This window comes from Gobio gobio (assembly GCF_949357685.1).
Source record: "Gobio gobio genome assembly, chromosome: 23".
NCBI lineage: Eukaryota > Metazoa > Chordata > Actinopteri > Cypriniformes > Gobionidae > Gobio > Gobio gobio.
The window spans coordinates 24,387,575-24,401,721 of record NC_137119.1 but is presented as its reverse complement, the minus strand read 5'-3'; the positions used below and the strand labels follow the sequence as shown (position 1 = coordinate 24,401,721).

Here is a 14,147-nt window from a genome sequence, read left to right as displayed (position 1 = left end):
AAAGCTGACTGAATGAGGCAAGTGGGTCCGTACCTGTTGTTTTAAACAATCTTTGTACATTTCCTGGTCATGGAGCTGCTGTGGAGTCGGCAGTTCGTTGAAAAGTTTACCCCGTGCTTGTACAGGTGGCTGAGAAGAGAAAACACCTGCAGGCTCTACAGGGGTAGAAAAGATTTGGGTTTTCGCAAAGGTCTTTTATTTTTAGCTTCTAAAAGGCTTGATCCACAAGGTCAGAAGTTGCCCACCTTTTTTAATAATTTTCATACATGGTTATATTTATTCTTCAGTAAATATAAATAACTTGTACATATTTCTTTGTATTTTCCTAAATTTCTATTTGTTTTATTTAGAAGGTCACAGACCATATGCAGTACCATCAGTGACCACTGGCTGAAAACCTGCTCTAAGTGGATGTCATTACAAATATTTAAAAGTTCTATTCCAAGTAAGTTACACACTTTTTGTGATTGTGAGACAAATTGTAATTCAGTAGCCACAGTTACTTGATGCATAAAGTGAAGTTACTGTCACCTGTCCTAGAAGATACTGGAATCTGGGCCACTCTGCCTCCGGAATCATATGCTTCCACATTTGATTTATGCATTCGTTTCAAATCACCTGGAAACACAGAGACATAACTATGATTTAATTACTGTTATGAAAAATAAAATCACTATGACTGATGCCACAAAATTTCAGTATCAGTATGACAGTAAAAATGGATGGATGGATGACAGATAGACAGAGAGATAGTGCATACAAGTTACATAACTACATTATATAGCTGTGTTCGGAATTTTCAATACCCCTTGTAACATCTGCATAATTATAAATTAGCATTTAAAAAAGGATTATAAACACTATAGCCCTGTAGAAACTTATTAACAAATATTTAAGTATATTGAACCTTAATGAGCATCAATTACGGTTTGTAGAGTTCTGTGTTAGTGTGTTAAGTGCCTCTCTTGACTTGTTGAATATGTCAGGGTTCCCACATCTTTTGACCAATGAAACCTTATCTGTGTCTTTTACATCTTTTACAATCATTCATGATTACTGGGGAAGGATTTCACTCACAAAGAACATTTCTAGCTGATGAGATATTTCTGAGTGAGGCAAAGCTAGAAAAAGAAAATCATATTCACTATAGGAATTCTCATGATTATTCCTTGACTTTTTTTCTTGATTTTCTACATGACTGTAGGAACCCTGATACATATAAACATCTGTGTCAAATGTCAAATAACTTCAGAGTAGTACTAAATAAAACAATAAAAATCCATTCGAATTTGATTAATATCTGGCAGATTCAAAGGGTATGTAAACAATTAAAAAAAAAAAAAAAAAAGGTTTTCGCAATACTCCCACTAATGGTCCACCATTTGCAGATTGCACTAGTTAAAGCCTTATTAAACTGCAGTGATTGCAGCTGACAGTGCACAGGGAGTTGACTGAGTGAAGTGTGAACTGTGCATGCGTACTGATGAGATTTCCACGATCGTCCCTAAGAGGGGCTCCTCCTCCTGCTCTTCCCCAGGGCACGTAGGCCTTCATCTCAGCTTCTAGTTTAGCGTCATACAGCTCTTTTTCCACCTTCTCACGATACCGTCTCTGCTGTCGTTCTTGAATCTGTGCTCCAAAATTCAGATAATTAGGCTTTGTTCACACAGTGCATCATCTGATTTGTTTTTCAGACAAGAAAAAAAAAAGTTTAAATCCTATCTGCCGCATATTGACAAATGAAAACTGAAATAAAGTGTTTGTTCTTCAATCTACAAATAAACTAAATGGGAGAGTTGGATATGAGGAAAAAGTGATGCCTACCTGAACAAAGCCTCAATGTCAAATATTGTAAGAATATAACATCAAAATCAAAGTAGCATTACTCAACATGTTGTAATCAGACTTTAAATGTAACCTTTGAGAAGACTTTCAGTGAACAACTTTAAAGTAACCCTAATCTGCCTCTAGATTCCCCTTACCTTGGGAAATAGTGGATTCTGCTCTGATCTCTTCCTGTCAGACTGCTGAAGTTCTTGGTGAACTCACTCAACAGCACAGATTAGCATTCAAGGCCATCCGTCTTCAAACCCTTCCCTGCACTATTTCAGACTCAATGATCTTGTAACCAGGCAGTTAAACAAACATCTTTCCAGCTATATACCTTTTAATATCAAGTTCCCCTGAGGAAATAGAGGAAGATAATGCAATTTATCCTCCCTGAGTCCTTCTCCTGTGTCCACATTGACACCCACTGAGCGAAACTTAAACCTGCAGCCGAATCAAGCATGTCACTTCATTACATCTATGCTTTGCAACAGTATATCACCACGTTCCATAAATATGGTACTTTTTGATGTCCAATTGCAGTTTTAAAATCATTAGAGGCACAAAATTCTTTTGTTTTGTTTAGTATGAGTCAAAATCTGTTAAGGGGTAATTAAATGCAACAAATCATGTGAAAATTGATCATCTTTTATTGGAAAATAAAACAATTGTATCAAATTGCCTTAATCTTCTAAACAACTGAGAAGGCAGCCATTTTGAGCTTTAATATTGCAACCGACAGTTTTTGACAGACGTGATGATAACATGCGTAAGGGGTGATTTTAATTTTTTGGGTAATTATAAAACGAGCTGGAGACGTTCAAAATGCAGTTCATTATACTTATTTTTTATGAAAATGTATTTCATGGCTTAAATAAATTACGTTACTCAGAGACCGACACATTTGCCTTGTCAAAAATTTTACATTTAGCGGTCACAAATTCATTGACTTGAAAATCAGGAAAGGAGTGGTTTTGATGCACAAAGTAGTTTTTATTGTCTCTTATAACTAAAATATTTTATTTAAAGCCATAATAGTAAAAGAAAATCACAAACTGTTGTTCCATTATTAGCCCTTTGCAGATTTTGACTCAAATAGAAAGCTTTTATATACACTACCGTTCAAAAGCTTGAGGTCAATACGATTTTTTTTTAAAGAAAATGATACTTTTATTGAACAAAGATACATTAAATTGATCAAAAGGTGACATTTATAAGTAAATAAATGCTGTTCTTTTGAACTTTCTATTCAAAGAATCCTGAAAAAATGTATTGACAAAAATATTAAGCAGCACAAATGTTTTAAACATCGATAATAATAAATAAATGTTTCTTGATTACTTTTTAAAATATATTACAATAGAAAAGTTTTTAAATTGTAATAAAATTTTCACATTATTACTGTTTTACCTGTGTTTTCTATTAAATAAATGCAAATTGGTGAGAATAAGAAACTTTTTTCAAAAATATTTAAAAACCCCAAACTTTTGAACGGTAGTGTACACTACTTTCATCTAACATAATTCATTAAAATTATTTAATTTTAATTAATATAATCTTAAAAAGTAGCTGGCTTTAATAAAGATGCCTGTATCATCCCTCTTTAAAGGCTTAGTTCTCCCAAAAATGAAAATTCTGTCATTAATAACTCACCCTCATGTCGTTCCAAACCTGTAAGACAAATCATCTTCGGAACACAAAGTAAGATATTTGACAGCTATGCAACTACCACTTTGACGTTGCAAAACATTCATAAAGAGACAGTAAAGCTAATCCATATGAATCGAGCGGTTTAGTCCAAAATTTCTGAAGAGACTTGATCGCTTTATATGCTTAACAGATATATTTTAGGCTTTTATTCACATATCAACATTCATCAATGCACCCATAAGTTGTGGTAATCATATTCTGTGTCTCTTCAGAAAATTTGGATCTCACTGATCCGTTTTATGAACTTTTTGAAGCGTCAAAGTGGTAGTTGCGTAGCTGTCAATGGAGAGTACAGAACCGTCTCCGATTTTGTTAAAAATATCTTCACTTGTGTTCTGAAGATGAACGAAAGTCTTACGGGTTTGGAACAACACAAGGGTAAGTAAATGATGACAATTTTTTTTTTTGGGGTGAATTAACCGTTTAAATGACTTGTCCCATGTTGGAGTTTTTGACTTTCTAAACTGTATAAAACAATTAAAATGCATTTTTGAGCATTAAAATGTAAATCTGTGTAACCCTGTTACTGCAGCTTTCCTTAAAAAAAATCTTTAAACTAGGGGGATTAAAATAATAATTTTGACCATTTCTATGGCATGACAATTAAATAATTTCACACCATAAAATATTGTGAAAGTACCTGCTGCTTAAGGGCTTCCTGATAGTTAACAGCACTTTCCATGGGCTGCTGCAGCCGCTTGGAAGAAAAGAATGCTGGTCCCGAGGGAACAACTCCAGCATGGCTGATCGGTCTAAGGAAAGACAGAGATGAGCATCATGTTATTCTGGTATATATGAATAAATGTGCCCCCTATTGGCACCTCAACATAACTTAAAATTACCAAAGCAACATTATAAATCTATTTAGAAATTCATATTTCCACAGAAATTTTGACAATTTTTTTGTCATTTCAATATGAAAGTTATGTATGAAAAATGTGCCTACTGTGTGAGGCCTTCAGAGGGAGGCTGCAGAACGTGTGCTTCTGGAGGGATGTGTGACTGTTGACCCCCAGCTGGTCCATCTAACACACAAAAAAACAAACACATTTTAAACAGGCATTCAACAGCTATATTTATCATGAAATAAATGAAACAGCTATATTTATCAGGGGACCCAAGCTAGAATGCATCTACTGAAGAGACAACTTTCATATTACAATATAATACTACTCATAAAGACTAACAACACAGATATCAATAAAATGACATAGCATACATTAGCACAGATGTGTTTAGTTTAACCAGATTTGGTATAAATGATATTTGTGATTATGCTAAAGCAAAGATAGGCCACTTACAATTGGCCAGATTGGGGTCTAGAGGATTTCTGGCTCCATAATAGTAATATGCATTATCATAAGGAGTTTGATAGGAGTCAGTGAGGGAGGGACCCAACGGAGGACGTACACCTGTAATTCTGACATCAGAGAACAGACGCATTTCATTAAACATGCAACAAAATAGTGTCTATAGTATTATTGAGGCATATTATTAAATACTTTAACTTTTGTTATTTCAGTTAATTCAGTTCAATCTCAGTACAATTGTTACTTCAGTGCAAAATCTAGGAACACAACACAAAATCTAACACAAACCTTGGAGCAACTATTTCCCCCAGGGTTCTTGAGAGGCTTCTGTGATTGTCTTCAGTAACAGGGATGTAACCATTGGCCCCAAACCCTGCTCCAGCCTCCAGGCCAAGGCCTGATGTGTTAGCCAGCCGGCTTAAGACAGTGGTGTGGTCCAGAGACGGAGACTGGAAAGCAACACGAGGTCTCTCGGGGGGTGCGCTCTCCCTTGGTGCTTGTAGAAGTTTCTCTTCTTTGAGCCGCCTGGCAGAGTCAGCCCTGAAGAGCTCAAGACCCAGCCCTGGGTGGTAAGGCACATCCCTTCTCCTGCCCTCGTATTCCCGGGTCACGGCACCAAATTGTTTGATTCGGTCTGGCTGTGGGAAACAAGGTGATATAACTGTAAATAGGAGCACAGCAGTTGTTGCACAGCTATGGCTGCAGTGAAAATGTGTTAAAGCCCAAGATACTGGGTCAATCTCAAAAGTTCCAAAGTGAGAGAAGAGAAAAATTTACTTGACGTTTGAACACAATATTACAAGTCTTTTAAAGTCATACAATAGTTCTGTGTGAGGAACAGGCCGAAATTATTCACTGATAATCACCAATTTAGAACATTGTGAATGTGTTGTATGAACAGGATTTTTTTTGTTGTCCTTCTGGGAACTTATTTAAAACAAAAGCTGAAGAAAGCTTCTTTAAATATTTCTACTTACCCAGAAAAATAACAGCATATAGGTTTAAAACAACATGAGGTTGTTGAAAACATGTTTTATTGATTTTCTATTTGAAAAATTCCATTATGGAAAAACATCTTAATAGTCATTCAAGAAAATTAAGCAAATTTTTCAAACCATTTTGGATCATTCATTTTTATGACAATTTAAAAGACAAAATTATATATTTTGTATATATTATTATATTATTTCGCATAAAATGGGCTTAATTTTCTTTTTTTTCACAGAATATTTATGCAAAATATTATTTATTTCCTATTCTTTAATGTTGTGAAGAATTCATTCAAAATGTATATTTAAATATAAAGTATGAAAAAAAATCTATACAAATATATAAAACAATGAATTATCAAAGTTATCAAAGATTAAAAATCTGACGACCTTCACCTTCTTTTCTGGATCAACAGCGCCTGTTGCAGCCACTCTCATCTCAAGCTCCTTTTCCCTGAATAATTGAGTTTAGATGGTCAAGTGAATATTTGAGGCCATAAAGATTTGAATTACAATACCCACAAATCAGCATATCAAATCGTTTCTCACTTCCTTTTGTTCTTCTGTTGTTCGGCTATTTGCTGTAGCAGCTCAAGTTTGTAACGTTCCTTCCTCCTCTGAGAGGCCCCATCCCCTTCAGTAGTACCTATATGACCCAGTCACAGAAATTATAGACACATTTTTATATATATACACCGTAAATAAAGTTTTGATTTGACCTTACCAATCATGAGTCCTGTCGCAAACTCTGTCATCTGGTCGTTGACCGATCTGTTTTGCGCTCGAGTCGGTGCTTGTAGACTACAATAAAATCACACAAAGCAAAAAAGGCCATAAAACTCCATCCAGTGTCTTACACTAAAAACACACCCTGATCGCTGCAGCTCCGGCCAAACCATTACGTCACATACACACACACAGTGGATTAAAGAGCCTGGCTGCAGAGCCATCAGATGCTTTGAGCCTCTGCATCAACACCAATCAATACAATCCTACTGATAGAATGGATAATAAATCCAGCCGATCCAACACAGCAAACTCAGCGTTTCCAGTCTCTGCATTGTTAGAAACCCTCAGACTTAATAGTTCAATTCTACAAAATATTTTGAAGGTAAAATGAAGGCTGAAAACAAATCACCTCTTTCGATCTTTTCTGCCACAGGCAGACTCAAAAGACAGAAAATTGATAGGAGGATTTATAAAATACAGACTCCTGCTAGAGTAATTGCCACTTCAGCGATTTGATTCACTGCAGTTTTATTTTCACTGAAAAAAAGTAATTTCACTTAAAGTAAAGTTGGCTTTAAACCCAGATTACTCTAATTGCAGATCAGTGCTGAGGTGATGTGCTGTCAGGGTCTGTCTATTCTCCTGATGACAGCCGTCTGCAATAACTGTGTCTAGTAAGGAAAACTTTGAATTTAACAGAGATTACATCCTCTAAAAATGCATACAACCCTTCTACTTTCTACATTTGTTTATATTGGCTCTTCATCTGTTTAAGCTATTTTTATTTGAATGTTGCTATGGTGATGAGTTATTTTTCCACAGATATAGTCAGACTGTTAATTTCACGTCCTCTACAAGTTGTGAAAAACACCATCTGCAAATGCGTTTTTTTTTTATTATTGCAAAAAATAAGTTTAAGCTTTTTTTCCCTGCTTAAACCATCTTCTTTTCATGTACCGGTATGTATTATATTACACTACCCTTGAAAATATTTGGGTCAGTAAGATTTTTTTCTGAAAAATCAACAAAGCAGCATTAAATTGAACGAAAGTGACAGTAAAGAATGATTTCTGAAGGATCATGTGACACTGAAGACTGGAGTGATGGCTTCTGGAAATGTAGGGTCTCATCATTACTGGAATAAGTTACATTTTTAAAAATATCAAAATAAATTGTTTTTATTTTAAATTATAATAATATTACACAATATTGCTGTTTGTATTTTTGATCAAATAAATGCAACCTTGGTAACATATTTATTTATGATTTAAAAAATAAATCATAAATAACATAAGGTAACATAAGATACAATTTTCTTTTTTTAAAACCCAAAAGTTTGAATGGTAGTGTGTGTTAATGACAATGGTAAGGAAGATGGACATTAAATATTGATTTGAATTCAGCAAATTATCAAGGCTATATCATTAATATATTAAATAAACCAAAAATATTAAAAATTTTATGCAAGCAACTGAAAATCTAATAAATTAATAATGCATGGGACCTAAGTCCCTTTCAAGGTAAGTCAGTTCACTCGAACTCAGAATTAAATATCACATTTCAAATCAGCAACAAAATCTGACATGAACTGTCCCATAAATGTTGTTTCTTATGATATGATCAAATAGCATTAAAAAAAGCATATTTTTTTAGGCTAGACGAGCTAATGTACATGTGCGGTCCTAAGCAAGAGTTTTAGGTTTCTATGGGAACCAGAGCTTCTATTGACAGCTGCAGTGATGCAATGACTTTACCAATCAGCTATTGGCTCATTTACTTTAGAAGTCGAGACTATTCCGCATTGCAGTTTCGCCCATTCATAAGTAATAGGAGTCTATAGTCTTTGATGGGACTGGATTACATGGTCAATTTTGTGAATGATAAGCACTATTATTGTGTGTAGGGCTGGGCGATAAACGTTATCATATCGATAACGATGATGCACTCTGGAGATTTTAACTCGATATGTATTAAAACAGCCTAACACACAGCAGAAATAAAAGTGACAACAGCCGGTCAGTGAATGTCACTAATAAATGATTTCTGTGCGTCTCTGTGTGAATGAACTACGCAGTTTCGTCTGATATACAAACTCAAACATGGTGTTTTCAGCGTCTGCCGTCACAATATGTGAACACATGAACTCTCAAGTTCATGAACACAAGCTTTTCACCTTTCATTTGAGAAAAACAACCGTCAAATACACGAAAACTGAAACAAAGATCTTCACGACAAACTGTCAAAAAAGTTTGGTTTAACTTCAAGAAATTATGACAAATCTTTCACTACTATACTAAAATGTGCTTATCAAAGTAATAATAATAATAATAATAATATTTCTAAGGAAGATATTTTTCTTCTGTGTTTTTAAATTTATACAGTTCTGTTGTGCAGCATCTTCCTTGACAAATTAAAAATGCAATGTTTGGATGTAAATTAATTGTTATTGTTATATTTGATTACATTTTAAAGGCTTGATTAAACTGTTAAAAGTTTATATAAATTTGTATTAAATCACAAAACAAATTTAAAAGAATTTAGGGAAAAATAAAATTGATTTCATGGGGCCCTAAATTAAAAGGTTGCTACTCTATGGAGTTTAATTGTGAACAAACAAGTTTACATTCATTCTCAAGGTCTAACATATATGGAAAGCATGTCCTTCCCTATTAATAGTAAATATTAATAATATTGTGATAAATATCGATATGTATGATAGGGCTTGTCACAATATTTTTTTTCCATAAGCCCTAATTGTGTGCCAATCCGTGGAGCTTTCGTCAGAGTTCCACATGGGCCTAATTATAACCTATATATTTAACTAGAGATGGAAGTCCCTCAAGAAAATTCTTCTTATTATGCTTCCTAAAATATAAACAGATATCAACTTCTGAGTGCCACCAGAATAAACAGGAAGTAGAAGAGAGAACTTGTAAGATGCACCTGTGTGAGCTGTGTTTTCCTCCTCTCCTGTTTGCACCAGTGTCTTCCTGTACATTTCTAAGCCTTTCCTTCTCTAGGAGTTCGATCTCCTCTTCAGAACTGGTGTGATCTCGGTGAGGGCCTACCCAGCGATCTGGCGTCTCTACCCACTGTCTCCGTGGCCTTGATACCTTAGGAACTCCGGAAATGGGCTCAGTTAGAGTAGCAACATCCCTCCTTGAGAACACGATGTTCTCTGGGCCCTGACTGCCCCTTTGCGCTTGTACCTCTGGAGAACCAACAGGGTACTTTGGAGTAATCGAGCCAAAATTATCTCTCTCCAGGGCCTGACAGAAACATAAGCTGAGAATTAGAGGATTCAAGTATGCGGAGTTTTAAAAACGCTTAAATTGTGGTTCAATAAGGACATTTGTGAAGGTTATTTATTCCTAGTGTTGCTGTATTGAACATAATATAGTTTTATTTCATTCAAACCTGTGGAGTACTTGAAGTTTTCCCTAGTTTCTGTCCTCCCTCTTGCCCTCTGAGAAACAGATTATACTCCTTTTTCCTCTCATCTTGCAGCTTTTCCTGGATAGATTCACAAAAGACAAAACCATTACATTATGCTTTTTACTCTTTAGTGTGTATTGTTGCTGTTTTTGAATAAAAAAGGTCTGCAAAATTATAAAGAACAAAGTCCAATTTAAAGGGACAGTAAGCACTGTCTTTGAGAGTTTTCTTCCAGGTATTTACTCGTCACAATATTCCTCATTTAAATAACTCCCAGCCAAGACATACGCAAAAAGGGGGCAGGCCTGGTTGAGTTGCATTAGTAGCGTGTTAAAACTTGCGTGTCCACCTAAGCATTTTTAGTCAGCTGAAAATACCTGGCTGTTGGCCCTTGAGAGCGTTTTGGCAGCACAGCATTTTTTCAGTTGAGACCACTGATCTATATTATAAATGTTCTCTATATAGATCAGTGGTTGAGACGCTTTGCTTACTATGATACGGAATATCTGTGGAAGTGTTACTAGTATCTCATTTCACAGATAGTTTGTTTCTGTATTGTTTCTATCCAAAAATGTCGATACATATTTGCATCTGTTGACGTTGTACAAGCAGAATGTGGTGTTTGGTCAGTGTTGTATTTGTCCCACCCCTCCTCCACTGTGATTGGTCGGCAGGGTAAAAAGACAGTGATGAGCACTGCGGTTTACCCAAAGTTGAACATTCTTCAACTCTCAGTGACCGGTAAAAAAAAGCTTCAGCGTGAAATAGACGTTCAACGCCTCGTTGCGCTCCTGGCGTTTTAAAAACGCGAAGCTCCCGTTTAAAACATTTGGGGGGAAAAATATCCTAGCCTCTGGGAAAACGCTTTGGTGGACAGGACACTTGGCCTTATGGTAAGGGGCGTGACATTTCAGAAACATGATCGAAGCGATTGATGAATCACAACACACTAGTCCATCCGACCAATTAGAGCACATTATGCATTTCGGAAGGACTTCATAGAGACAGGAACTAAATGGAGCGTTACTGACAGACTGGGAAGAGAGGTGCTGCAACAATGTAAAATATGTGAGAACAAAATCAAGACTTAGTACACACAGATACACGTTTAGCTGTATACATAAAAATGTTGTATCATAACAGAGTTTCGTCCAGACGGATCCAGTGTTTTGGGAACCTGAAACCACTTTTTTTTTTAAACCAGATGCAGGAGTGGATAAATCCGAAAACGTCACCCTTGCGTGAAACAATGACGTCATCACCCCATGTCTCGACCCTAGTCAGACACCACATGACATGCTCCAAGTCTTCTTCTCCGTTTTTAGTGCATCTCTGTGGCAGAATTACACTGCCACATACTGGTCTGGCATGTATACTACATCATTTTGAGTCCATTTACGTGGTTTTGTGTGTATGCAGATATTACTTGAGACAAGAAAAAAATATTGGATAGGGAAAGCTCTGGCTTTGTGTGGATGTGGCCTTAGTAAAAGGGCATAATAGGTCCCCTTTAATAGAAAAACAAAAAAAAATTCTGTGGTAATAATAAACGATGATCAAATAAGACTTTTATGTTTGTTCAAATTTGAAATGCTTACACAAAACAGATCTGCAGTCCAGCAATATACTGGTCGCCACAAGATACCTTATCCATTAAGCGTAAGCAAATAATTTTTCATGTCACTGAGGGCTTGCCAAACAGAAAGGGTGGGTCTTTGTGCAACGGGCTGAACTGGGTCATGGCACAAAATGCAGAATTTTACCTTCGCTGATCTCCGTTCTTTTATGGGGAGAGACATCATCTGGGACTGTGGAAGTGGATCAGCAATCATTTGATTTTTTTTCTAAGAAAGAAATGACGATTAAAAAAAAAATACACATTTCTTTTTAAAATATGATTAAAAACAGCAACACAAACTATTTAAAGCTGTAGTTTAAAAAAATGTGTGCAATAAAATCGTTATTGTATGTTTTAAATAGTTATTGTAAGATTTATTAGCATTATTATATTACATATTTCTAAAAGAGGAGCATACTGCACCTCAGACACAAAGCGCCGGTAATCAAGACGTAGCTCTTGCTTTAACTTCTGCTTTTTTCGTTCATATTCCTCTCCCAGAGGTAAACTGAGGCCAAAACTCTCTTCTGGAAATAAGACAACATGAAACATCTCCAACAGCATTTATAAATAATAAAGAAAATCAAATAGACTAATATCAAATACTAAATATATGCATTTTGCCTGAAATTACACATTTATTGAAATATAGCCTGCCTTTGGTCTGTTTGGGTTGTGAAGGTATTTTGTGAGCAGGTTTGATGGTCTCCTTTTTACCAAAACTTGTCTATGAAAGATGGACAAGTAATAAAACAAAGACTTTTCTTGAAATATAAATATATAGACATATACAAACGTACGTGTTTTATTTTAAAACACCCAAGCAGGGTGTTATTTTTTATTAGAAATTAAGCTCACCTTCATCTCCATGTACGGTGCTTCTTCTGTGTTCGCCCTTCTCTCTTCCATAAAGTTGCTGATGTTGACATTCATATTCCCAAACCAGAATCAGCCGTTAATGAACAGCTCTTCACAGGAGAGAAGCAGTTATCAGATAAAGCTCTTGTCGATAACACAGACTGAATATGCTGCTCTCTGGGCATGGAAACAAAGAAATACTTTAGAGGAGAAGATGGAGCCGACGTGGAGTGCAGGCGCTGCAAACGCAGAGGTTGTTAGGCAACAACTCAACACAACACACGCGCCTCAACCTCCCACACTTTAAGACAATGGCGTTATGTCTCAAAACCTAGTGATCAGCCCATCGAAGACAGCATTCTGAGCGATATTCAGAATCGTGAATAGTCAAGCAAAATAAACCAGTGCGATCGGTGCAACCATTTGCCTGTAACGTTACTTGTTAAAAATCTTGCTTGTCCTGGGTTTGATCCGACTTTCGTTTATCTAAAACTTTTAAGAGACCGTCTTAATGGTGAGCAAATGTCAATCATATGAGATGTCTATTAATATTATCTTGCGCCTTATGTGGAACTACTGCTACTAACTAATTCTCTAATCACCATTCAAAAGTTGTTCTCACAGCTGACTATATGCATTTCAAAATAAAAGTCCTACTTTTATTGACAGATCAGGGTATATTAACCAACAATTATATAAACCATAGCACTTTTTACAGAAGAAAAAACTATAACACTATCCACATATACAATAAGAAAAAACAGAACAATGAATACAATAAAGAAATAAGGTTACAGCATCCATTAATAGGACAAACTAGATTGATCCGCTGTAAATAATTTATAATTAAACTTAATTCAAATAATTACAAAAAATAAATACAAAATAAAATAAACTAATTGCGATTACAGTTTTTCTCAGTCGCTTTAGTACATTTCTCAGATCAGAATTGAAATTCTCAAAACTACCTGTTCAATCTTCACATCACTGTCACTTGTGCACATCAAAAAAGCAGTTTCTCATTTCTTTGAAGGAGTTGCAAATGCTTTGGTACATCCATGCAAAAGATTATGTACAATTCTCTGCTGTTTCCTACAGTATCAATTGCTTATGTCATGTTGATCAAAATGTATTATAATGGGTCTCTGTTGAGTGTTGAATAGTCTCGCCCCCCACAACATTTAGGCATTAGTTCATAGCATAAGTCTTTACATGCAAAAAGTTGTTCTAATATGTCAAGCATATTTCTATCCATTTCCATTAGACGTTCACATTCTACTTTTGTTTTTTTCTTTGTGCAATGCAGAGCTGTTTTTTCCTTTCTATATCGCAATGACATGGTCTGTCAACAAATTACAGTACAAACAGTAAAAGCATAAATGTGAATCTTGTCCAGTCTCTTGCAATCAAACTCCCACATACACTAAGATGTAACCTATAATTTACAATAATTGTCATTAAACTTTACCCATAGTTTACATCAGAACATACATCAGAGTACACTGTTATACTGACAACATGACTAAGCAATTTGACTGTCTTATCCATATTCCATACACAATGACACAAGGACTTGTCATTCTGATGGCACTGACATGTTGACACAGATATTTACTTTTGAGAGATGAACTAAGGAGTTTGAGGAAGAGACTGGCTTTTGCAGGTAATCCA

At 35.5% G+C, this 14,147-nt stretch overlaps 1 protein-coding gene across 1 annotated transcript in view; it reads right to left on the bottom strand.

Annotated features, from left to right (window-relative positions):
• The window catches only part of cspp1a (centrosome and spindle pole associated protein 1a), a 28,814-nt gene extending 15,697 nt beyond the window's left edge, over window positions 1-13,117 (bottom strand). Inside the window, exons 1-16 of the mRNA XM_079806728.1 lie at window positions 12,477-13,117; window positions 12,276-12,345; window positions 12,042-12,145; window positions 11,764-11,844; window positions 9,983-10,078; window positions 9,509-9,834; window positions 6,561-6,637; window positions 6,386-6,482; window positions 6,233-6,290; window positions 5,136-5,485; window positions 4,839-4,957; window positions 4,484-4,562; window positions 4,178-4,289; window positions 1,482-1,629; window positions 532-618; window positions 34-155 (exon numbers count right to left, since the gene is read on the bottom strand). Coding sequence (XP_079662854.1) covers window positions 34-155; window positions 532-618; window positions 1,482-1,629; window positions 4,178-4,289; window positions 4,484-4,562; window positions 4,839-4,957; window positions 5,136-5,485; window positions 6,233-6,290; window positions 6,386-6,482; window positions 6,561-6,637; window positions 9,509-9,834; window positions 9,983-10,078; window positions 11,764-11,844; window positions 12,042-12,145; window positions 12,276-12,345; window positions 12,477-12,551 — 2,001 coding nt within the window. The 5' untranslated portion in view covers window positions 12,552-13,117. The remainder of the gene's footprint in view (window positions 1-33; window positions 156-531; window positions 619-1,481; window positions 1,630-4,177; window positions 4,290-4,483; window positions 4,563-4,838; window positions 4,958-5,135; window positions 5,486-6,232; window positions 6,291-6,385; window positions 6,483-6,560; window positions 6,638-9,508; window positions 9,835-9,982; window positions 10,079-11,763; window positions 11,845-12,041; window positions 12,146-12,275; window positions 12,346-12,476) is intronic.
• Between the last annotated feature and the right edge of the window lie 1,030 nt (window positions 13,118-14,147).